Source organism: Diospyros lotus, chromosome 5 (genome assembly GCF_014633365.1).
Source record: "Diospyros lotus cultivar Yz01 chromosome 5, ASM1463336v1, whole genome shotgun sequence".
Lineage (NCBI taxonomy): Eukaryota > Viridiplantae > Streptophyta > Magnoliopsida > Ericales > Ebenaceae > Diospyros > Diospyros lotus.
In genome coordinates, this window is record NC_068342.1 from 38,173,515 (window position 1) to 38,200,731 (window position 27,217).

Sequence of the window (27,217 nt, forward strand, 5' to 3'; positions counted from 1 at the left end):
ATTTTTTTAAAAAATTGTTTATATTTTTAAAAAACATAATTTTGAAAAGTAATTGATAATTTTTATTAATTTATTAAAAAATATTTATAATAATGCTATTGAAATGGGATTACAGATAATTTATTTTTATGGGACCCACGTGGTCATAGGTGTCCGACGTGGCAAGAGCTATCCGTCCCCGTTGATCCACCACCACCAAAAGGAAGGAACGACCCCACGGAGTTACCCCCTCTCATTTTCATACTCACCACCGGTCCCCCACCTCTCGACCGAACGGTCAAATTCCCAAATCAGTTTTACACTCTCTTCTCTCTCGCTCTCTCAATGCAAAGCCCAATCCCAACCAACAGCTAGGGTTAGGGTTCCTTTCCAATCGGTTAATTCTTCGAGAAGCCCTAATTGCAGAACTCCGTGTGTGTGTATCTGCAAGGTTCGGCTTCACCTATGTTGAGCAACGCAGTAGGAGGAGGAGGAGGAGGAGGAGGAGGAGGTGGCGGCAGATTCTATTGGTTCCGGAACCAAACCGCCGGGACAAAGGTCCAAGGAATCGTGGTGATCTTTGCTTGGGTTTCGGTTCACCAGGCCCACTTGAAGACTTACGTCGATCTCTACTCGTCTCTCGGATGGGACTCTCTCGTCTGCCTTTCGGACTTCCTCAACCCGTGAGTTTATAATTCCCATCGCGATTTGCAACTGGTGTTGTATCGTTACCATTGTTGTGTAAGTTTTGAAGTTTCAATGTGTAATAATAGTTTGTGATTGTTCGTTAATTTTTTACGGAATCTTAGATTAGATTTTGGATGACTTGTTCTGCTTCCACTAGGCTGAACAGCGATGTTGTCTCCAAATTTCAGTCAGTGTAGTAGGGGGACCTTTACTGAACTTGGCTTTAGGCGTCATTCTGATTTCTGGGGTGCTAAACGAGAATTGACACTAAGGATACTGCTACTGGCTTCAAACTTGTTTGTGGCATGTACCCAAAATGGTTAGGATTTAGTTTCTGCTACCTTTGTCAGACAATGGTTGGCAAGTGCCTACAGTTTCTGCTAGTAGCGTGGGAATGCATTGGAGAAGAGGGCATTTTTTGGTTAATGAAATTATTTAATGTAATCCTTAAATCAAAAAGGATGCTGAATAAGTGGAGGAAGAGCACTATAGTATCTATTTGTGAGAATAAAGAATATGTTCACAGTTGTGGAATCAAGCTAATGCTACACATTATGAAACTCTGAGAGAGAGTGATTCACCAAATATGAAGGAAAGGAACCAAGGTGTTTAAAAGCCAATTTGGTTTGATGTATGGTAGGCCAACAATAGAAACTTATACTTGGCCTAAGAAGGTATAGAGATAAACAAAAGGATTTACATATGGTGTTTATAGATTTGGAAAAAGCTTATGACAAAGTTTATAGGAAAAATCTTATGAAGGGTCTTATAGAATTAAGAAGTCCAAACTACTTATATACATGCACTTAAAACTTGTCATGGAGTAGAAATACATATCAGAGCATGTGCAGGAGACACTGATGCTTTTCTAAGGATTTCCATTAAGCCCTTATCACTTTTCTTAGTAATGGATGAACTCACTAAACATAATCAAGAAAAGGTGCCTTATTGTATGCTATTTGTTGATGACACTGTCTTATTGGATAAGGGAAAAGAAGAAGTGAATACTAGGCTTAAGATATGAAGGAATATTTTAAAATCTAGAGGTTTTAAAGTAATGAAATTTAAAATTGAGTATATAGAAGGTAAGTTTACTTAAAAAAAAAAGGTGTGGATGATGTTATGGTAAAACTTGAAGATCAAGCCATCCAAGAAAAGATTAATTTAGACATCTTGGGAGATTAGTGAGGATGTTACTTGTAAAATAATAAAATTAAAATGACAATTTTTGCAAGATAACTATAAGACTAACTTTATTGTATGGCACAAATGTTAGGTAGTAAAGCACCAATATATGCAAAATCTTAGGTGCTATACAAATATTGGTTGCCATGATGGATGTGTGATCATACAAGGAAAGATAAAATGAAAATTGAAGTTATTCGTAATTTGGTCAGAGTGGCTTCCACTAAAAATAAGATACATAAGACACAATTATGATGATTTGATTATGTGAGATGAAGACCAATAGAGGTTCTTGTGAGGAGAGTGGATGGAATGAAACAAGCCTTTACCAAAAGACAGGGCTGTAAGAACTTGAAGTATGATATAAGTTATAAGAACCTTACAAAAGATAAGGCCATAAAAGAAATGATTGGCAAGCTATATGAATTATAACCAACTCCACATAGCAAGATTAAGGCTTGCTGTGTTGTTGGTTAGGACAAATGAAAATCATCGCTAAAACATAATAAATGCCACCATTTTGTTGGTTTGGATTTTCATACAAATAGGAATATTGAGGATTATCTTGCTTATTACAGTTATGATGGCATGGATAAAGCAGAAACTTGATGGCTTCATGATTGATATCCTTTTCTCTGTATATCTAGTTTGAATAAAGTAGGAGAGTTGGTATCAGGTAACCCATGACCTGCATAAAACTTTTAAAAGTTTCCAAACCATAAGTCATCAACTAAGTATAAACAAAATTAGCATTTTGTTATTCAACTATAAGGCCTGCCTCGCTTTGTGGTTTAGAACTGATGGTAAATAAGTTCTGTGTTCATTATTTGGTTGATCAAAATGGAGATGTAATATTGATAGGTGATAATGCCAGAAGAGGTAATCATAAAATCACTTCTTAGAAATTCTGGGGCAGCATCATGTTGGACAAAATTGATGGAAATTCACTAATTTGATTTAGTTCAGTGCCCAGTATGCGTAAGCTGCTGGAAGACAATAGACAAGCGAGCAAGATTCCTAGTTTTTATTTGTTTGGATAAATAAATATGATTATGTTGGAAAGCTGCCTAAAGGGGCGGAAAGATGTAAGAACTTGAATTTGTGAGGCATGAAAACTATCTGACTGCAGAACTAGTCACAGGCAATGGGCAAAGTGGAGTTGCTGGGCTCTTCTCAGCTGGTTAGGTGAGGCTTCCTTGGTTGAGTATGGTTGCTTGGTTTCAATTTATCTCATTTGTTGCGTAGCAATTTTAGTCTCCTGAATGTTTAATATTAACATATTGGCTAGTTTCTAATAATTGCTAATATAAAATTCACTAATCAGTGTAAGGATATTTTTCTAGAGTTAAAAGGTAAGCAATGAAAATATTCAACCAGGTTCTGGATCTTTTAAATTATATCCTCCAAATTTTGACTGATTACTTCATTTTAACTTTTTATTTGCTTTCATCTTATTTTATCATAATAATCATTGAAGGAGGAATTATGTTCCTCTTGATATCGTTGTTGATGCACTTTTTTTGCATTTTCGGTCTGTTAACTATGATTTTGGTACAGATTATTTTCTGAGAGGGCCACATCATTGGCATTTGCTGTTCTTAATGAACTTGTTGAGGTTAGTATTAATTTTGTTTGCTGCTCTTATTTGGCTGAATCTCATATGATGCCAAAACTGATTTTGGAGATTGCAATTGAGAGGCTCATAAGTAATTGGAACTTGGAAGATGACTATTTTGAAATTTATGTCAATGTTGGGACAAAAAGCATGTCGATACTGGGACAAAAAGCTTAGTTAAGTTGAGTGGTGTTAGGGAACAAATCGAGGAGAAAGAAAGTAAAAACTGGAACAAAATCACACACACACAAAAGACAAAATTTACGTGGTTCGACAAAGAATGTTTATGTCCACGGTCGCACTAAGTATTTTTAACTATTTGAGAAGGTTACAATTACAAGAATTATGCCAATATATTTATATATGAAAACTATGGCAAAAGTAGAACTCCTAATTCAAGCAAGATTCCTAATTTGTTTTGGTTTTAGGCCTATTTAGTGTTTAGGGTTTGGGGACTCTGCTTATGTGCCCCCTTGACCCTGGCCTGCTGGCTGAGTAGCAAGACCCTCGTACCAGCTCTGTGTAGGTGTCATAAATTGAATTAGGCTCTACATCTCCAAGAAGTTGGTCACACCATGTAATAAATGAAAGATTCCACTAACTAAACACTCTACTTGTCATGAAAGATAGATTGCAGCCTAGTTTTGGAATTTTACCCAGTTCATTTGTACTTATGTGCTCTTTTTTTTTTGGGATAATATAGGAGCTAAGGATTAGGCCATGTCCTTTAGTCCTCGCAGCCTTTTCTGGTGGCTCAAAAGCTTGCATGTACAAGGTTATCCAGGTAATTGTTGAAAGACTGAGCTCTCTCTCTCTCTTGAAACCATAGTAGTTAGTTTTCTTGATTATCCAAACCATCAACAAATATTCGTGGTCGGTATTTTTCTTTGTTCCTTGGGTGGGTTTAACATTTCTATCTATTTGTCTAGAGAATGTTTCATAACTCTTATTTTGAAAAGCAATATTTTTCAAATATGATATTTCAATCTGCAGGAATTTATTTATCTTGAGTAAATTAACAGAAAAATACCAAACGTAGATGGGTTTATCAATTCCACACTAAACTATAAAAATGATCAAATTTGTACAAATTGTACAATTCTATGATAAATCATCTAACAAAATAGAATTTTCTTAAAATGGGGTGATGTGCAATCTGATGTGTGAAACAGATAGCGATATTAACCTGCTTTAATGGAGCTCTATTCTGTTAGATGATTTATCACGGTATTATATAGTGGATACAAAATTGAAAGTTTTTGTGTAAAATTGATAATTTTTAAATTTTGCTGTAAAATTGATAAACTCGTTAAAGTTTGATGTCTTTTTGGTAATATACCCCTTTTTAGAAAACAAATTTACTGGTACTTATTCTATAAACTAGTTTTCCATTTGGTTGGATTTTTCTCGCTTAAAAGATAATTGTTTCTTCTGTATGGTTCTTCTTGGACAGAAGAATTAGGCCTATGGCCACCGACCATATTTCTTGATTATTTGAGGAATCGATGACTTATAAAATTACTAATATAGACTCATTGAAATTATGAGAAGAAATGTTGATACCTTGAGACAACAAATGACCATGTGTTGTGTAAGTGATAAAGATTTCTTGATTTTTGCTTTACAAATATAGCAAGAAATTATTTTTCCCCATTATATAAGCTCGTCTTTAACTTGAAATGTGCTTTCTGTGCATCTACACAATGGGCCTATGACTCAAATGTCCTATGACTCAAAAGAATGTTTGAACATGTTCATGTAATCCTATCAAAATTCTGTGCTTCTTATTCTTCATACCAGTGATATAAGATGCATTCCCCCGTGGCCTATGAATGCTGAGTGTGATGTTCTAACTCTGTCTGTTTAATGCATTTTCAACACCTGATGCAGGTTATTGAAGGAGCTTGTGATGCCAAGCTTAGTTTGGTATGTTTTCATTTAGATTTCAGTTTAGAGTTCTGCATTCTGTGTTTTGATTTTGAAATGCAGCAGTTACTGTCTCATTTCTTTCTTGATCTTATAGAATTTATGCTTTCAATGCTTAGCAGCACTTTCTTCAGGCACCTGAATTTTCATTTCCTGTACAGGATGATACTCGGTTGATTAGGAGCTGCATCTCTGGTCACATCTATGACTCTGGTCCAGTTGATTTTGCTAGTGACTTGGGTGCTCGATTCACATTACCTACTGCCATTCTTAGAATGCCTGGTTCAGCTAAATTAGTTTCTTGGGTTGCAAAAGGTGTTACTTCTGGACTAGATGCCCTGTTTCTTACTGGGTTTGGATCCCACCGTGCTGAGTACTGGCAGACCCTTTACTCCACAGTGGTGAGTTTGTTTTGTCAGTACATTATCAAATTCTCAACTTTTATCCTTTTCTCTTATTTAATTAGATATTTTCTTTTTCTTTTTCTTTTGTTATAGAGTTTGGGAGCCCCTTATCTCATTTTATGTTCAGAAAATGATGTTGCTGCTCCATATCCAGCCATCTGCAATTTTTCTCAGCGTTTACAGGAGCTTGGGGCAAGTGTTAAACTTGTGAAATGGATCAGCTCTCCCCATGTAGGTTAGTTTCAATTTCTTTCTGTTCCCCTACATTTATGCTTGTTGAAGTTTAGAATTTAGCATTCATCTTCACTTGTCAAAAGAAAAAAAATTATTTGTGCCATATTAGTTTCCTTGAAAGCCGGCATAATCGATTCTCCACATCGATATTTAAATAATGTGTTAGAATCTAACTGCCTCAACAGAATTACAAGTGTACATAATGCATGGTTTCAAACATACAAACACTCTTCTTTTGAATACTCCATCTTTTTCTTTTGCCCCCTCAATATTTAATTTTTTTTTATGTTCAAATTGTCATGTTTATGTTGATGTACCACATTAGGTGTCTTTATGTTAGCGTCTGATAGTATGGTCTTTTTCTTTCCTCTTTTCTTGTATTAATTTTTGTTTTTCTTCTTCTTTAAAGCAGTGAAAACTTTCGCCAGATAATAAGCAAATTATGTATAAAAGAGTATGGTTATGACTTTAGCACTATTTGCAACAACTGTTTTTAGGCATGTAATTATTTACCTTTTGGTATAAATTATTTTTTAATCAAAACATATTTTAAGAAAATATTTTATGCCAAAAACAATGGAGCCTTAGTTTAAAATGCTTATTTAGAATATTTGGTGTATATTTTAGTCATTTTTGTATATCTATAATACAGTTGTAAAAATGTTAACCAAACAAGAATTACTTACTTTTAACATTAACAAGCACAATACCAATTCTAGAACATCCCTTTTAACCAAACATTACTTTTATCAACACTACACAGCAGAGCACAACACAACAAACCACAACACAACACTGCCAAACAGCCTACAATAATCTCCATGAGAGAAAGCCACATTCTGATCATTGAACATATCAATCACATCCCTTTGCTGAGGAAGGTGTGAAAAGTGAGAGACTTGATGATCTTCAAGAACACTAGTAGGCAAAATATGAGGCTCAAATTTTCCCCAGTAAGGTGACACTCTTCCACATTGAAAATAGCACTAATATTCATATTATCGGGTAAATCTAGTGAATAAGAATTAAGTCCAAGTTTATGAATAATGGAGAATGGGTCATAGCTTGAGCATGTAATTTCTTGAAAGAATGTTTGGGGAAACACTCAGGATGATTGTGAGCCATGATAGTCACCCACATCAAATTCCCTATCTCTACGATGCACATTAGCAACAAGTGTATAATCCATATTACTCATTGCATTTTTACGTCTAATCTCGGCATGTGAACTGTAATATTTTAGCAGGTTCAGAAATGTGGGTTTCAGGGGGTAGAGGCACAAGGTCATTAGGAGTTCAAGGAAAATATCCACGAACAATCTCAAAGACTCTTATCAGTGAACCCCGGTTAACAGAGGAAAATGATTTCCACAGTTTTCAAAAATAACTAACAAAGCATGGGTGATAAGAGCAAGGAAATAGAAGAATCAGATAGAAGTGTCTTACCCTTTTTTTTCCGATAATGATTAGTTTATCAGGAAAATTGGTGCTGAAAGATCTTCACCTATGATGGTCCCTCTCATTGAATCCAAGAGTGATACCACTTGGGTTTATGATTTTCAGAACAGAGTTCCAGCTTTTGTGTTGAGTGGTGGTCGTCCCCGTTAAGTTATTTCTTGTCTTCACTGGTAATCATTTTAATGCTGCTGCAGGCCATTACGAGCAACACCCTACTGAATACAGGGCGGCTGTGACCAAGCTTCTTGAGCATGCAGTTTCAGTTTATTCCGAAAAGATCCAAATTTCTATGGAGGATATGCATGATCAGATATCTGAGTTAATTTGTGACCTCCAGAATGTTGCAGATAACTCAAACCAAAGCTTCAGAAGAGTTGCACGTGGGCCAAACGACCATTTCTTCTTGCCCAGTTCAGCAGAATATAGCAGTGGTAGAGAATCCGTAAATTTACAAGATGAGCGAAAAGAAGGATTGGCTCATTCGTCTAGCCCTCCTAGGATGAATGCCCATAGCGTCCTTGGTCGAATCCTCTTCGACGCGTGTGTTCCCAAGAACATCGAAGGTTGGGATATTAAATTCTCGGGTTCCTTGAATGGCCAGCCGGTAGCCTCTGCTCACAGACGCTCGCCTTTGAGTGCCATCAAACGCATCCGCTCGAGATTGTAACGCTAATGGACGAGTTTCTTTGCACATCCCACTGTCAGAATCTCACTACTTCAAGATCAAGATGCATGAAGAGACATACAATACAAGCACATGGATGAGTGAAAATCTGTCATGGCCTAATGTGTGGTTTGCAAGTGTACAGGCAGAATGAAAACATTGGATGTATAGTGCTTGTGAAACCAGTGTGGCTTCTTTTTGGATTGTGTTCCCAGGTTTAGAGGTTTTTTTTGTTTTTTTTTTTTTTTTTTTTTTGGGGGGGGGTATGTACAGTAATTCCATAAATTAGTGTGACACCTTTGGTTGCTTCTAATTCTCTTTGAAAAGGAGACAAGATCATATGTTTAGGCAGCTGGTGCTGCCTTTTCTTTTGTTTTTTTTTCCTTTTTTTTTTTTTGGTTTTTTGATTTGATTAGACATTCCCCTTCTTATTATTAGTTAATTGTTCAAATTGTGTATGCACAATTTTTTTTTTTTTTAAATTTTTGCGATGTCAATGTCTGTTTCTTTTGCTAATTGCGTGAAGAGTGCTTTAACTTTGTCCAAAGGTTTCTATGCTACTTGTTAAATTAGATGATAAACCTGCGCTTAGGATGATCATATCTAATTTTTATTATATAAATGTCAATTCTGCATAATAGACATTGAACCAATAATTTATTTATGCACATCCAATTATTATCTCAATGATCATCAATAGTTATTGAATAAAGTGGCTTATATGTCAATATTTTTCTTGTACCTTTTGTAGCATATATGTGAACTTTACTTTTCATATTATGTCAAAGAATTATTTTTTATGTTATGTAAAAAGCTCAAATGTGCACTTCTTGGGATGATTTCCCTTTGCGAAAGTTTCGCCACCGCACCTCTTTAGTGATGAGGAGGTAAACTCGAGTATTATCCAAACGACTATATTGGGAGAGGCCAAATGCCCATTTCTTTTTTCTCTTGAATGTTGATCAAGGCAATGACATAGTTGTATGTTTTTTACTTGTTATCATTTTGCATTGCAATTTTTAGGAGGGATGAACCATTCTTTTCTTTTCTACGGTTAAAGAAAACATTTGTTCCCAATAATAACAACACGTCTTGATTTTTTGATTTTACCAATAATTTTAGATATTCTTCTCCATCATAGATCAAATACAACAATTTGTGTGGTAAAATACCCAAATTCATGATCTTTAGAATCTACGGTTGATTCACTAGTTTTTATAGGTGTTTACAATTGTAAAAAAACAAAATATTTTTGTCAATTGAACTAAACATATAGTAGACAAAAGATAAACTTACCTAAACATTATTATTTTTATATGCTTCAAAATATTTTGATGCAACTTTGGTTATTATTAATATTAGGATTTTATATGGTAAAATAGAGAAATATGGGTATGTTTTCTTTCTAATCAAATTACTAAATTAACATGAAATTGTTACCTCATTATATATGCATGTATAAATGATTCTCATCATATTCATTGTTACCGTTTAAGTATATTTATTTTTGAAGTATTCTAACAGGTTTTTCATTAATTATATTAATTATAAGAATTTAAATGTAGTAAATTATTCTATTAATGCATTAATAACACTTTTTTTTAAAGAAATCAATTAAAATTCATATATGATGAGTTATGATTGATTGATTAGGATTTATAATTTGTTTATGGTCCAAAAGCATAAACAAATATGCCACTTTAAACTTTTGTATTTTTTCTTGTAAAACTCTAAACTTTTTTGTGATTCTAAATATGCCACTGAACTGTGCAAAATTACTCATTTAAATACTAAGTCAACAAGTAATACACACATGCATTGATATGGTAGTTTTTCGATATCTCCTCAACTCCTTCTCTCTCTCTAGCAGCCTTTTAGAGATTGACATCGTCGACAAGTCGATTTCGCTCTTCATCGCAGATTGATTCATCATTGTTTTATGCGTCGTCAATTAGCTCCAACTTTATCTCATCTCACTTGAATGATTTCTTCTATAGGTCCTCGTAGTTAGAAGAGATAGCAAAATTTTTGATCGAAAAAAACTAAATTATCTTTGTGGAATGAGCACTCATCTTTTTATAGTTAAACGAATTTGTGATAATCATCCTTAATATTTCGGGATTGACTTAGATTTGACTTACTCTTATCCATTGTATAATTTTTAAATAAGATTTAGGAGTTACTTGATTGCACTTTTTCGTTTTGGGAAAATCCCACCGGAGGGGCTCTGGGAGTAGGCCATCCAAACCTTCATTTTTGGGAGTCTGTTGAGAGGGTCCTACGCCCTTTGTGTGTGTGGTTCATGCAAAAAAATAAAAAATTTAAATAAAAGTTCATTGATTAGTATATATATTTTTTTGTAAATAAGAATTATATCAAAAATTAAAAAACATCCATGGTTTTATGAGAGGGTATATCTCGAGCATCACGAAAAAAAATAAAAATAAAAATAAAAACTAAACTAACAAAGAAAGGACTTTTCTCTAAATAAAACAAATCAAAAGAACTATATATAACAATATATGAGTCAAAGGAAGTCTTCCAAATAACTGCCCTTCAAAAAAGCTTCCAATCTACATTGTCGAACCTCCCTAAGCACATGAAAAGCACTTGGGGATGACACATAAATTTTTAGAAACTATCAATTCAATAAATGTCTCTAAGCATTAGAACAACACATTCACGCTAATGATAACATTGATGATGGAAACACCTGCTTACTTCCTAAATAATGGTTTAGAGTACTAAAAGCATACTTATGAATAAAATCACTGTTTGACATAAAAATTGACATTTATGATGCCAACTCCCAATTACTAAAAAGTTAACTCAGTAGATTAGAAGGAACTGGCTCGGTTGGTAGCCACCAAACATACTGCAAAAAAAATAAAAAAAATAAATGAAAGTTCATTGATTGGTATTTGATAGTTATAATTTGATTTTTAATATTTTTAAACAAAATTTAAGTAAAATGAGTCTTGGTGTAGTAAACATGTTTGGTTGAACCTCCATAAGCACATGAAAAGCACTTGGGAAGAACACATAAATTTTTAGAAACTATCAATTCAATAAATGTCTCTAAGCATTAGAACAACACATTTGCACTAATGATAACATTGATGATGGAAACATCTGGTTACTTTCTAAATAATGGTTTAGAGTGTTAAAAGCATATTTATAAATAAAATCACTGTTTGACATAAAAATTGACATTTATGATGCCAACCCCCAATTACTAAACGGTTAACTCAGCAGATTAGAAGGAATTGGGTTGGTTGGTAGCCGCCAAACATACAGCAAAAAAAAAAAAAAAAAAAATGAAAGTTCATTGATTGGTATTTGACATAAACATGTTGGTTGAAACAATAAATATTATTTATAGGTCATGAATTAAAATTATGGTAATGTAGTTAATTTTTTTTTAAGCAAGATACATAAAAGATATTTTAAGAAAACATTTTATTCACAAAGTTTCATAATACTAAAATATGGTGTTGGTTATATAAAATTATAGATTAAAGGAGTGCTTCGTGCTATGCATGTGCAAAAAAAAAATAAAAAAATAAATTAAAGTGTATTGGATGACAATTGACAATTACAATTTATTTTTTAAATTTTTTAGACAAACATTAAACAAAATGAGTCTAGGTGAATGGTAAATTTGTTTTACAAATTAATTACTATTTAAAGATCATAATTAATAATTATGGGTAGATTATATTAAAGATCTAAAAAATATTTTGTAATATTCTGATAACATTCTCAAAATATCCATACTGTAACATTTTCACAATTTTACATCTAAACTATGAAATCCTTTATACATTTTGCCTTTTAATAAATTTTGTTTGTCCCACCCTCCCTTTCTCTCTCTCAACTCTTTGTCGTAGACGATCAATGTCACCTTCTATTGTCTAGCACCAATGATTTTTTTATTTCCCTAATCTTTGTTCGCAATTGACTAAGTATTAATTTGCTGTCTCCATCTCTCTCGATTTACCCAAGAAAGTCATTAATCAAAGATTAAAGAAAAAACTTTGATTGCCCCTATACTGCAACACATGACCAATAAGTACATGAGTCTCCACTATTATAGATTACAATTGCCACTAATTTTAGCATGAGGAAAAGGGTAAGCAACACAAAGATAAATGAAGCCAAGAATAAACTAGTCTAAAGGAAAGGTATTCATCATATTAGTAGAACATAGAAGAGTTATGCCATGTTTCCCTTTTGTTTTGTTCTTTAGGTTTCAGTTTATTCATCAATTAAATTTTCCTTTGTATTTAAATGTCTATGGTGTTTTATGAATGTTTATAATGGGAAATCGATAAAAAAAACTAAAAAATTGAAACCCTAACCGTGGTTAACTCAATTGCATTAACCTAAGTTAGATTTGAAATAGAAACAAGAACCGATTTCTTCACATCAAATATATTGCCGTTTTGAACTAGTTGAGATAACTTTGGTTATTAGGTTTGAACCATAGATAAAAGCCTATTGCTTTCACATCAATTATGGCCATTTTGCATTGCACCTGATCTTTTTGCAAAACTCTTCTCTCTCTAAGAATTAGTAGAAGAGCTAGAAACCTTGATAAATTTTTTGAGTATTGGATAAGCCTTTCACTCGATCTCTAGGGTGGGTTACAAATTAGGGAAAAGGGTAAATATGAAGTGTATCAATTGCTGACAAAAGAAGGTCGATGATCACTACCTAAGGCATCCAATCCTCAACGAAGGTTCTTATGACTATGAAATTGTCTACAAGACCACCGACATATACAATGGTATGTACACCTAATCACAAATGACTTAAGTATTCCTCAAAATAGGGTTAATTAGGTGTTCAAATTTGCATTAAAATCATGGAACATATTCAAGCCAAGTCAAAGAAAAGTGCAAGGTTTTATCAGATGGATTTCTCCTTTTTACTTCTTCATCCCTTCTTCTTCCATAACTCCTACAATGCTAGCCCCTTGGAGCCCTCAAACTACAACCCTAATCACCAATTTGCTTTCCAGGACTTGATTGCCTAACTATCTATTGTTCCTTACTTGCTATTCCAATCCATTTTAGGTGCTCTGGCTTTTTCATAATCCCTTCTCGATTTCCCTTTGCCATTAAAGAAGGGTTTGGTTTTGAAATTTGGGTCAAAATTTGATTTCTCTCTCTCTCTCTCTCAATCTGGGTAACAAAATCAAAGCAAAGTACAAGGTTATCGGCGATGTTGTCTACAAAGCCACCAGTTTCTCCCTTGACACCTTTGCCCGTTCTTATTTTTCCATAACTCCTTCAACATCCCTTTAATTGCCCTTTTTCTTCTTCCATAGCATTTGGAAAGTAATCTTAACTTATTGATTGAGTTGGTCATTCAATTTTAGATCTTACTGCTTTTGTTTTCAATTCTTTTCAATCTAATTAACTTTATGATTGAATCATGTAGGACAATTTGTTTTACATTTCTCTTATTATTGTCAAATGCTAATATATTAATGGTTTCCCATGAAAATTGAATAGCCACATAAGCTATTAATTTCTATATTGGTTTATAATTAATTGTGATTGATTGACCAATAAATGCCAGATTAATAAATACAAAGTTCAATTTCATTTGGAAGAGATTGTAACTTGTGAGAAATAAGTAAAATTAAGGAGACAGATGACCGAGCAAAGTTTATAACTCCTAAAGCATACAAGAATATGCCACTAATTTTTGCACAAATACAAACGACATACACTCATCCACATTTCTACATTGAAATATATAGGTAAAGCAAGGTAGAAAAGTGCATGAGAGGTGGCTTAGGTTGAAATGCTAAGGATTTTGACTACCTAGTATTTCATATGATGGAGCTCAAAAAGAATATTTGACATATTATAGTGCAAGTGTTTGAATGTTTTGTGCATTTTTCTCCTAGAAAGCTATGTTGAATGAATGAAGCACGGGTTTTTTCATTGCTTTCATTGTGATGCTCGAGGTATGCTATGTCATAAAACTATAGATGCTTTTTAGTTTTCAATATAATTCTGATTTACAAAAAATATATATATTAATCAATGAACTTTGATTTAAAATTTTTAATTTTTGCACAAACTACCCCTGTAGTTATAAAATTATTATACAAATAGAGAAAAACTAAACTAACAATGAAAGAACTTTCCTCTGAATAAAACAAAACAAAAGAACTATATATAACAATATATATCAGTAAAAGGAAGTCTTCCAAGTAGTTGCCCTTAGAAAAAACTTCCAATCTACATTGTCGAACCTCCCTAAGCACGTGAAAAGCACTTGGGGTGGACACAAAAAATCTTAGAAACCGTCAATTCAATAAATATCTCTAAGCATTAGAATAGTTCATTCGTCCGAATGTCAATATTGATGATGAAAACACCTGGTTACTCCCCAAATAATGGCTTAGAGTGTTAAAAGCATACTCATGAATTAAATCACTTTTTGACATGAAAATTGACATTTGTGATGCCAACCCCCAATTACTAAGCGGTTAACTCAACAGATTAGAAGGAATTGGGCCAGTTGGTAGGTGCCAAACATGCGACAAAAAATATAAAAATTTTAAATGGAAGTTCATTGATTGGTATTTGACAGTTGTAATTTAATTTTTAATATTTTAAAACAAAAATTAAGTAAAATGAGTCTTGGTGTAGTATTAATGTTGTTTGAAACAATAATTATTATTTATAGGTTATGAGTTAAAATCTTAGTAATGTAGTTAATTTTTTTAAGCAAGATACATAAAAGATATTTTAAGAAAACATTTTATTCAAAAAGTTTCATAACACTAAAATATATTGTGTTGGTTATATAAAAGTATAGGTTAAAGGAGTGCTCTGTGCGTGCTAAAAAAAAAAAAAAAAGTGTATTGGATGACAATTGACAATTATGATTTATTTTTTAATTTTTTTAGACAAACATTAAACAAAATGAGTCTAAGTGAAATGGTAAATTTGTTTTAGAAATTACTTACTATTTAAAGATCATAATTAATAATTATGAAAAAATTATATTAAAGATCTAAAAAATATTTTGCAATATTCTAGTAATATTCTCAAAATATCTAGATTGTAGCATTTTCACAACTTTACCTCAAACTCCGAAATTCTTTATACATTTTGCCTTTCAATAACTCTTGTTTGCCCCACCCTCCATTTCTCTCGCTCTCTACTATTTGTCATAGACGATCATCGTCACCTTCTATCATCTCGCACCAATGATTTCTTTATTTTCCTCATCTTTGTTTGCAACTAACTAAGTTTTTGTTGCCTCCATCTCTTTGGATTGACCCAAGAGAGTCATTGATGGAAGATTGAAGAAAAAACTTTGATTGCCCCCTAGATTGCAACACACTACCAACAAGTACATGAGTTTCCACTATTGTAGATTACAATTGCCACTAATTTTAGCATGAAGAAAAGGGTAAGCAACACAAGGATAAGTGAAGCCAAGAATAAACTAGTCTAACGGAAACGTATTCATCATATTAGTAGCATGTAGAAGAGTTATGTCATGTTATCCCTTTTATTTTGTTCATTAGGTTTCAATTCATTCATCAATTAAATTTTGTTTTGCATTTAAATGTCTATGGTGTTTTATGAATGTTTATAATGGGAAATTGATAAAAAAAAATAAAAAATTGAAACCCAAATCGAGGTTAACTCAATTGCATTAACCCAGGTCAGATTTGAAACAAAAATAAGAACCAATTGCTTCACTTCAATTATATAGTTATTTTGAACTAGTTGAGATAACTCTGGTTAGGTCTAAACCACATATAAAGACCAATTGCGTTCACATCAAATATGGCTATTTTGCATTGCACTTGACCTTTTTGCAAAACCCTTCTCTCTTCAAGAATTAATAGAAGAGCTAGAAAGCTCATTAAATTCTGAGTATTTAATAAGCCTTTCACCCCGATCTCTAGGGCGGGTTCTACATGTAAATTAGGGTAAAAGGTAAACGTGAAGTGGATCAATTGTTGTCAAAAGAAGATCGTCGATCTCTACCTAAGGCACCAAGTCCTCGACGAAGGTTTCTATGACTATGAAATCGTCTGCAAGACCATCGACAGATGCAATGGTATGTACACCTAATCACAAATAAATTAAGTATTCCTCAAAATATAAGGTTAATTAGGTGTTCGAATTTTCATTAAAACCAGGGAACATATTCAAGCCAAAATCAAAGCAAAGTGCTGGGTTTTCTCATATGGATTTCTCCCTTTTACTCCTTTGTCCATTCTTATTCCATAACTCCTCCAACGCTAGCCCCTTGGTGCCCACAAACTACAACCTTAATCACCAATTTGCTTGCCAAGACTTGATTGCCTAACTATCTATTGTTCCTTACATGCAGTTCCATTGCATTTTGGGTGCTCTGGCTTTTTCATAATCCCTTCTCAATTTCCCTCTTCCATTAAAGAGGGTTTGATTTTGAAATTTGGGTCAATTGGTCTAATTGATTTTGAATTTAGGTCAAAATTCGGTCTCTCTCTCTCTCTCATTATGGGTAACAAAATCAAAGCAAAGTACAAGGTTATTGGCAATGTTGTTTACTAGGCCACCAATTTCTCCCTTGACTCCTTTGCCCCTTCTTCTTCTTCCAAAACTCCTTCAACAACCCCTTGGTTCGATAACATTTGGAAAGCAATCTTAATTTACTGATTGAGTTGGTCATTCAGTATTAGATCTTATTGCTTTTGTTCTTAATTCTTTTCAGTCTAATTAACTTTATGATTGAATATTGTAAGACATTTTTTTTTATCTTTCTTTTATTATTGTCAAATACTAATATATTTCGGGTTTGCTCGTAAAAATTGAAAAGCCATGTAAGCTATAAATTTCTATATTGGTTTATAATTAATTGTGATTGATTGACAAGTAAATGCTAGATTCATAAGTACGAAGTTCAATTTCATTTGGAAGAGAGCAAAAAGGATTGCAACTTCTGAGAAATATGTAAAATTAGGGAGGCAGATGACTAAGCAAAGTTCATAACTCCTAAAGCATACAAGAATGTGTCACTAATTTTTGCAAAAACACAAACGACATTCACTCATCCACATGTCTACATCGAAATACACAGGTAAAGCATAGTAGAAAAGTGCAGGAGAGGTGACTTAGGTAGAAAAGTGTTTGAATGTTTTGTGCATTTTTCTCCTAGAAAGCTATGTTGAATGAAAGCATGGTCTTTTTTATTGCTTTCGTTGTGATGCTCAAGGTATACCGTGTCATCTATAGACGCTTTTTAGTTTTCAATATATTTTTTATTTACAAAATGTATATATATTAATCAATGAACTTTCAATTAAAATTTTTAATTTTTTGCACAAACCATCCCTTTAGTTATAAAATTATTATACAAATAGAGAAAAACTAAACTAACAATGAAAGAACTTTCCGCTTAATAAAACAAAACAAAAGAACTATATATAACAATATATAGTAGTTAAAGGAAGTCTTCCAAATAGCTGTCCTTCAAAAAAACTTTCAATCTACATTGCAGAACCTCCCTAAGGACATGAAAATCACTTGGGGAGGACACAAAAAATCTTAGAAACCATCAATTCAATAAACATCTCTAAGCATTAGAATAGTATATTCGCCTGAATGTCGAGATTAATGATGAAAGCACTTGATTACTCTAAAATAATGGCTTAAAGTGTTAAAGAATTATATCACTACTTGACATAAAAATTCACATTTGTGATGCCAATCCCCAATTATTAAGCGATTAACTCAATAGATTATAAGGAATTAGGTTGGTTGGTAGCCGCCAAACATATGCTACAAAAAAATAAAAAATTTAAATGAAAGTTTATTGATTGATATTTGATAGTTATAATTTAATTAATTTTTAATATTTTTAAACAAAATTTATGTAAAATGAGTCTTGGTGTAGTATTAATGTTGTTTGAAACAATAATTATTATTTATAGGCCATGAGTTAAAATCTTAGTAATGTAGTTAATTTTTATTTTTTAAGCAAGATACATAAAATATATTTTAAGAAAATATTTTATACACAAAGTTTCATAATACTAAAATATGATGTTGGTTATATAAAAGTATAGACTAAAGGAGTGCTCCGTGCTATGCACGTGCCCAAAAAAAAAAATTAAATGAAAGTGTATTGGATGACAATTGTCAATTACAATTTTTTTTAAAATTTTTTTATACAAACATTAAACTAAATGAGTCTAGGTGAAATGGTAAATTTGTTTTAGAAATTAATTACTATTTAAAGATCATAATTAATAATTATGGAAAAATTATATTAAAGATCAAAAAATTATTTCACAATATTCTGGTAATATTCTCAAAATATCTAAACTGTTACATTTTCACAATTTTACCCTTAACTATGAAATCCTTTATACATTTTGCCTTTCAATAACTCTTGTTTGCCCCACCCTTCCTTTCTTTCTCTCTACTCTTTGCCGTAGATGATCATTGTCACCTTCTATCATCTCGCACCAATGATTTCTTTATTGCCCTCATCTTTGTTTGCAATTCACTAAGTCTTTGTTGCCTCCATCTCTCTTGATTGACCCAAAAAGAGTCGTTGATCAAGGATTGAAGAAAAAACTTTGATTGCCCCCTAAATTACAACACACTACGAACAAGTACACGAGTCTCCACTAATGTAGATTACAATTGCCACTAATTTTAGCATGAAGAAAAGGGTAAGCAACACAAGGATAAGTGAAGCCAAGAATAAACTAGTCTAAAGGAAACATATTCATCATATTAGTAGCACGTAGAAGAGTTATGTCATGTTTTCCCTTTTGTTTTGTTCATTAGGTTTCAATTCATTCATCAATTAAATTTTGTTTTGCATTTAAATGTCTATTTGTTTTATGAATGTTTATAATGGGAAATTGATAAAAAAAACTAAAAAATTGAAACCCTAATCGGGGTTAACTCAATTGCATTAACCCGTGTCAAATTTGAAACAAAAATAAGAACCGATTTCTTCACTTTAATTATATAGTTGTTTTGAACTAGTTGAGATAACTCTGGTTAGGTCTAAACCAAAGATAAAAGTCAATTGCTTTCACATCAAATATGGCTATTTTGCATTGCATCTAAGCTCTTTGAAAAACCCTTCTCTCTCTAAGAATTAGTAGAAGAGCCAAAAAACTTGATAAATTCTGAGTATTTGATAAGCCTTTCACCCGATCTCTAGGGCGGGTTTTGTCTGTAAATTAGGCCAAAGGGTAAATGTGAAGTGGATCAAAAGAAGGTTGTTGATCGTTACCTAAGGCATCGAGTCCTCGACGAAGGTTTCTATGACTATGAAATCATCTACAAGACCATCGATAGATACAATGGTATGTACACCTAATCACAAATAAATTAAGTATTCCTGAAAATAGGGTTAATTAGGTGTTTGAATTTTCATTAAAACCAGGGAACATATACATTCAAGCCAAAATCAAAGCAATGTGCAGGGTTTTCTCATATGGATTTCTCCATTTTACTCCTTTGTCCCTTCTTTTTCCATAACTCCTCCAACACTAGTCCCTTGGAGCCCACAAACTACAACCCTAATCACCAATTTTCTTGCTAGGACTTGATTGCCTAACTATCTATTGTTCCTAATTACTTGCGGTTCTAGTGCATTTTGGGTGCTTTGGCTTCTTCATAATCCCTTCTTGATTTCCCTCTTCCATTAGAAAAGGGTTTGGTTTTGATATTTGGGTCAATTGGTCTAACTGATTTTGAATTTGGGTCAAAATTCGATCTCTCTCTTTCTCAATCTGGGTAACAAAATCAAAGCAAAGTACAAGGTTAGTGGCAATGTTGTCTACAAAGCCACTGATTTCTCCCTTGATTCCTTTGCCCTTTTTCTTCTTCTATAACTCCTTCAACAACCCCTTGGTTGCCCTTCTTCTTCTTCCATAGTATTTGAAAAGCAATCATAACTTACTGATTAAGTTGGTCATTCAGTTTTAGATTTTATTGCTTTTGTTCTCAATTCTTTTCAATCTAATTAACTCTATGATTGAATATTGTAAGACAATGTTTTTTACCTTTCTTCTATTATTTTCAAATGCTAATATAATAAGGGTTTCCCTTGAAAATGGAATAGCCATGTAAGCTATAAATTTCTATATTGGTTTATAATTAATTGTGATTGATTGACTAGTAAATGCTAGATTAATAAGTACAAAGTTCAATTTCATTCGGAGGAGAGACCAAAAAGGATTTTAACTTGTGAGAAATAAGTAAAGCATACAAGAATGTGTCACTAATTTTTGCACAAACACAAATGACGTACACTCATCCACATGTCTACATCAAAATGCACAGGTAAAGCACGGTAGAAAAGTGTAGGAGAGGTGACTTAGGTTGAAAGGCTAAGGATTTTGACTACCTAGTATTTCATATGATGAAGAAAGAAAATAATATTTGACATATTATAGTGTAAGTGTTTGAATGTTTTGTGCATTTTTCTCCTAGAAAGCTTTGTTGAATGAATGAAGCATGGGCTTTTTTATTGTAATTTTCATGTGTTATCCTAGTCACACCTCTAATTAAATTGTATTTATCCATGCTAAGCCTCAACATCAATAACCCTTTCAAGCATGCTTAAAATTTATTAGATGTTATGAGTGGCACACTAAAGAAAAAGTGTTTTTTGTTATTGAGCAGATAACTTGTGACAGTCAAGGAAAATATGAAGGGTTAGTAATTTCATTTTAAAATGTTTATCATTTCTTTTGTCTTTGTAAGCATTATAAGACAAAAATATTATTTACTTGAAGTGACTTATGGTGGTGTTTTCTTGCCTTATGATTTATTAATTGTACAAAGATGAAGACAATGATTGAAGGCTTGGACAATAATGATGAAACTAAATCTTTAGTTATGAAACAAGCAGAAGAACTTTTGCAAAGCATACCAAATAAATTTCCATGTTTTAGCAAAATTATGCTTCACTCTTATGTGACAAAGGGATTTTGGATGGTAAGCACAAAATTTTTTTTGTTAATGCTTTACATAAATTGGAGGGCAAAGTGTATAGTTTGTATTGACTACTCTAACTTCTTTCGTGATAGATCTTTCCAAGTGAATTTTGCAAATTGCATTTGCCAAAACATGATACTTCTATAACTTTGGTAGATGAAACGGAGAAAGTCTTCAAAACAAGTTATTTGGTAAGTAGACATGGGTTGAGTGCAGGATGGAAAAGCTTTGCGGTGGCTCACCAACTTATTGAAGGAGATATTTTGGTTTTTTATTTGATCAAGCCTTTGACATTGAAGGTAAATTTCTTTACATATCTTCAATTCTTATGATGTTCATGCTCATATATTAGAGAATGATGATGTTGGTGTAATGGTTAGTAGAGATCAGCATTCTTTGGTTAAGGAAGAATATTATAAAGATAGAATAATTATCATAGTTAATCAAATATAGATTGTGCAATTGTATGATATAAATTGTTTGTCTTGTTTTAAACTAATTGGCTGGCAATTAATTTCGTTGTTTGCAAATATCTTTTGCTTACTTGTCTAGAAAGGTGGAATTGGATGGGATATGATGCATAGAATGCCTAGTTATGTTATTGAAAAATCAAACTGCATGTCCATATATCTATAATATTTTCCTTTGCAAGGATTCCCACAATGATGAGTGCGATTTTGTTCACCCCCTTTAACGGGGTGACCATCACTCTCAGTGCTTTGATGGTGAAAAATAACGAAACGACAGTTAAATATTACCTCCAGCAACCGTTCCGTTATTTTTCACCCTCAAAAGCACTGAGGGTGATGGTCACCCCATTAAAGGGGGTGAACAAAATCGCACTCCACAATGATTATTGTTAGAAAGGCACATATATATATATATATTTTGCATAGTGTTTATGATGTATATCTCTTGCTAGTTTACTAGATAAACCTTTCCTAATAGTTTGGTTGTTATTTTCTCTCTATAGGTGAATATAGTGAGAAAATCTGATTTAAATGAAGTAAGCTTCTTATGCCCTCGTCTATTTACGATCCTTTGGAGACAAAAGTCAATACGAAATGTCCCTTTCCTTCTTGGTGCTCCTTACTATATAATAACCCTTCAAATTTAGTTTATTCAATCTTACATTTGAAATTTTACATAATGTTATGGTGAAAAGAGTATTAATAAAAGAATAAGAAGCGCTACAAATCATTCTGAAAGTAACAATGACTTTGAGGTTTTGAAAGGTATGAGATTTTAAGACTTATGATTCATTTGTAGAATATAAATGAAATGGACTAACAATATATAATATGTGTAATAGTTTGATTTATAGGTCTTAAAATCTCCAACAATAATGTCGACGAGTCAAGCACTAGCCAAGCCCCAATTCTGCACGAGTTCTTTATGAGGATACCAACTAGAAAGTGCTCCTGGTGCCTTGGTAGTCCAGCACAATTAAATTTTATTAAAAAAATAAAATTTTAAATAAAAGTTCTTTGATTGGTATTTCACCATTATAATTTAATTTTTAATGTTTTTAAACAAAATTTAAGTAAAATGAGTCTTGGTGTAGTAGTAATGTTGTTTGAAATAGTAATTATTATTTCTAGTTCATGAGTTAAAATCTTAGTAATGTAGTTAATTTTTATTTTTTAAACATGATACATAAAAGATATTTTAAGAAAATATTTTATACACAAAGTTTCATAATACTAAAATATGGTGTTAGTTATATAAAAGTATAGATTAAAGGAGTGCTTTGTGCTATGCACGTGCAAAAAAAAAAATAAAAATTAAATGAAAGTATATTGGATGGCAATTGACAATTACACTTTATTTTTTAAATTTTTTAGACAAGCATTAAACAAAATGAGTCTAGGTGAAATGGTAAATTTGTTTTAGAAATTAATTACTATTTAAAGATCATAATTAATAATTATGGAAAGATTATATTAAAGATATAAAAAATATTTCACAATATTTTGGTAATATTCTCAAAATATCTAATAACATTTTTACAATTTTATCTTTGAACTATGAAATCCTTTATACATTTTGCCTTTCAATTTTCTCTTTCTCTACTCTTTGTCATAGACGATCAATCTCACCTTCTATCATCTCACACTAATGATTTCTTTATTTCCCTTATCTTTGTTTGCAATTGATTAAGTCTTTGTTGCCTCCATCTCTCTCGATTGACCCAAGAGAGTCATCGATCGAAGATTGAAGAAAAAACATTGATTGCCCCCTAGATGGTAACACACGACCAACAAGTACATGAGTCTCCATTACAATTGTCACTAATTTTAGCATGAATAATTGATTGCCCCCTAAATTGCAACACATGACCAACAAGTACATGAGTCTCCATTACAATTGCCACTAATTTTAGCTTGAAGAAAATGGTAAGCAACACATAAGTAAAACCAAGAATAAACTAGTCTAAAGGAAACGTATTCATCATATTAGTAGCACATAGAAGAGTTATGTCATATTTCCTCTTCTGTTTGGTTCTTTAGGTTTCAATTCATTCATCAATTAAATTTTGCTTTGCATTTAAGTGTCTATTTTGTTTTATGAATGTTTGTAATGGGAAATTGATAAAAAAAAAAAAACTAAAAAAATTGAAACCCTAATCAGGGCTAACTCAAGTGCATTAACCTAGGTTAGATTTGAAATAGAAATAAGAACCAATTGCTTCACATCAAATATATAGTTGTTTTGAACTAGTTGAGATAACTCTATAGTTAGGTTTGAACCACAAATAAAAGGGAATTGCTTTCACATCAAATATAGCCATTTGCATTCCATCTAACCACTTTGCAAAACCCTTATTTCCCTAAGAATTAGTGGAAGAGCCAAAAAACTCGATAAATTTACTGAGTATTCGATAAGCCTTTCCCGATCTCTAGGGCAGGTTTTGTTTGTAAATTAGGGCAAAGGGTAAACGTGATCTGGATCAATTACTATCAAAAGAAGGTTATCGATTGCTACCCAAGGCACCAAGTCCTTGACGAAGGTTCCTATGACTATGAAATCGTCTACAAGACTATTAACAAATACAATAGTATGTACAACTAATCACATATAACTTAAGTATTCCTCAAAATAGGGTTAATTAGGTGTTCGAATTTGCATTAAAATCACGAAACATATTTAAGCCAAAATCAAAGCAAAGTGCAAGGTTTTCTCGAATGGATTTCTCTCTTTTACTTTTTCATCACTTCTTCTTCCATAACTCCTTCAATGCTAGCCCCTTGATGTCCACAAACTACAACCCTAATCACCTTGCCAAGACTTGATTGCCTAACTTTTTGTTGTTCCTGAATTGTCGTTCCAGTGCATTTTGGGTGCTTTGGCTTCTTCATAGTCCCTTCTTGATTTCCCTCTGCCATTAGAAAAGGGTTTGGTTTTGAAATTTGGGTCAAAATTTGGTGTCTCTCTCTCAATTTGGGTAACAAAATCAAAGTCAGTATAAGGTTATCGACAATGTTGTCTACAAGGCCACCGATTTCTCCCATTACTCCTTTGCGTCTTTTTCTTCTTCTTAGTCCATAACTCTTTCAACATCTCGTGGGTTGCCCTTCTTCTTCTTCCATAACATTTGGAAAGCAATCTTAGGTTTTTGATTGAGTTGGTCATTGAGTTTAAATCTTATTGCTTTTGTTCTCAATTCTTTTCAATCTAATTAACTTTATGATTGAATCTTGTAGGACAATTTTTTTTTTTTACCTTTCTTCTATTATTGTCAAATGCTAATATATTAAGGGTTTCGTGTGAAAATTGAATAGCCATGTAAGCTATAAATTTCTATATTGGTTTATAATTAATTGTGATTGATTCACCAGTATATGCTAGATTCATAAGTACAAAGTTCAATTTCATTTGGAAGAGAGACCAAAATGAATTGTAACTTGTGAGAAATAAGTAAAATTAGGGAGGCAGATGACCGAGCAAAGTTCATAACTCCTAAAGCATACGAGAATATGTCACTAATATTTTTTGCATAAACACAAATGACACACACTCATCCACATGCCTACTTCGAAATATATAGGTAAATCAACGCAAAAAAGTGCAGGAGATGTGGCTTAGGTAAGCTAAGGATTTTGACTCCTTAGTATTTCATATGATGAAAGAGGAAAAGAATATTTGACATATTATAGTGCAAGTGTTTGAATGTTTTGTGCTTTTTCTCCTAGAAAGCTATGTTGAATGAATGAAGCATAGGCTTTTTTATTGCTTTCGTTGTGATGCTTCAGGTATGTCTTGTCATAAAGCTATAGACGTTTTTTAGTTTTTAATATAATTCTTATTTACAAAAAATATATATACTAATCAATGAACTTTCAATTAAATTTTTTAATTTTTGCACGAACCACCCCTCTAGTTATGAAATAATTATACAAATAAATAAAAACTAAACTAACAATGAAAGAAATTTTCACTTAATAAAACAAAACAAAAGAGCTATATATAACACATACAAGTCAAAGGAAGTCTTCCAAATAGCTAACCTTCAAAAAAACTTCCAATCTACATTATTGAACCTCCCCAAGCACATGAAAAGCACTTGGGAAGGTCATAAAAAATCTTAGAAACTGTCAATTCAATAAACATCTCTAAGCATTAGAATAGTTTGTTCTTGCGAATGTCAATATTGATGATGAAAGCTCCTAGTTACTCCCAAAATAATGGCTTAGAGTGTTAAAAGCATATTCATGAATTAAATCACCGTTTGACTTTAAAATTAACATTTGTGATGGTAACATCCAATTACTAAGTCATTAACTAGAAATGTCAAAAGGATCGGGCTGTGGCCCGGCTCATCACTGTTCAAACGGGCCTGGCCGGGCTAAAGAATTTGGTCCCACGCCCTGACTCGTGGCCCACTGGGCCCGGCCTGTTAGGACTTTATGGGTCGGGCCCTTATGGGGCCTCATGGGCTCAGCCAGTTAGGCCCTATAGTTAACGAAAAATTATTTATTAAAAAATTTACATTTCGTAATATATGTAAATAATAACCATCAATATATTTAAAATTTTTAAGATAAATTTTTATATATTTAAATTATAAATAAACATTCTTTTTTTTATATGTGCATTATTTTTCATATCAATTCACAAGAAAATTTATAAGGCATATAGAATTTTGAAATATAAAATGATGAAATAATATTTAAAACTTAAAATAGAAAATTGTTTAAAAAGGAAAAAAAGAAAAAAATGGTTTTTATATATGCACTATTTTGATATTTATATATGCATTATTTTTTAAAAAAAAATATTTAAAAAAAGAAAAAAAAGGGCCAGACTTGGTGGGTCCAGCTTGAAAATTAATGACATTATTTTTGTAATTCTATAAATTTATACCCTTTTTAATAAAAAGCTCACTTACTCGAATCATACCAAAATAACTCTTTTTATTTTTTATTTTCTTATTAATGTAAAGTGTCAATAGAAGTCGATTTTTCTTTTTTCTTCTTCCATTCCATATCTTAATACTAGATTTTTGTTTTTTTGAAATTTTATTTTTTATTAAATTTAAATTAATTTATGTTACTTAGGATTATTGTTCTTGTGTTGTTCCTTGTTGCTCGTGCCCAAAATAATTTTAGTAGAGGAGATAAATTACAGGTAGAGACTTTATTTTACTATGCAGGATAAAGATTCGAATTTACGACTTATTAGTACAAATCCTAACTTATCATGGTTCAACCACTTAACTCGTGTCCCGTGAACATTAATTTATATTACTTATTCTATACCTAACTTAAAATTCTATTGGTATGGGTCGAAATAAATGACATATAATACTTTCAGTGACATTCAAAAACTCAATAATAATATTTTATATGATGATTTCTATTGCAAATTACTTTATTGAGTTTCTCAATGAACTAAATTACACACACGTATATATAAGGAAAAAAAATTGAAACGGTCACGTGCATTGCACGGGTAAATATAGTAACTGGGAATGGGATTTGTTCGCGAAATCGAAGTTAACTCAGGTGAGTTAAGTTAACCCAGGTTAAGTTAAAACAACCGGTTGCTTTCACATCAAATATAGCCGTTTTGTG

General features: G+C 32.1%; 1 protein-coding gene across 2 annotated transcripts; it reads left to right on the forward strand.

The window, feature by feature from the left end:
- The first annotated feature begins 232 nt into the window (after window positions 1–232).
- On the forward strand, window positions 233–8,647 carry LOC127802514 (uncharacterized). Of its 2 annotated transcripts, XM_052338355.1 has the most exons (8): window positions 541–662; window positions 2,981–3,036; window positions 3,409–3,466; window positions 4,170–4,250; window positions 5,357–5,392; window positions 5,554–5,793; window positions 5,890–6,031; window positions 7,682–8,647. In XM_052338355.1, exons 2-8 carry the CDS (start codon window positions 2,996–2,998, stop codon window positions 8,152–8,154), a joined length of 1,071 nt encoding a protein of 356 aa, XP_052194315.1. In that variant the 5' UTR covers window positions 541–662; window positions 2,981–2,995; the 3' UTR covers window positions 8,155–8,647. The 2 variants fall into 2 exon arrangements, with proteins under 2 accessions (XP_052194313.1, XP_052194315.1); XM_052338353.1 differs by lacking the exon at window positions 2,981–3,036 and having other exon boundaries at window positions 233–662.
- The last annotated feature ends 18,570 nt before the right edge of the window (window positions 8,648–27,217 follow it).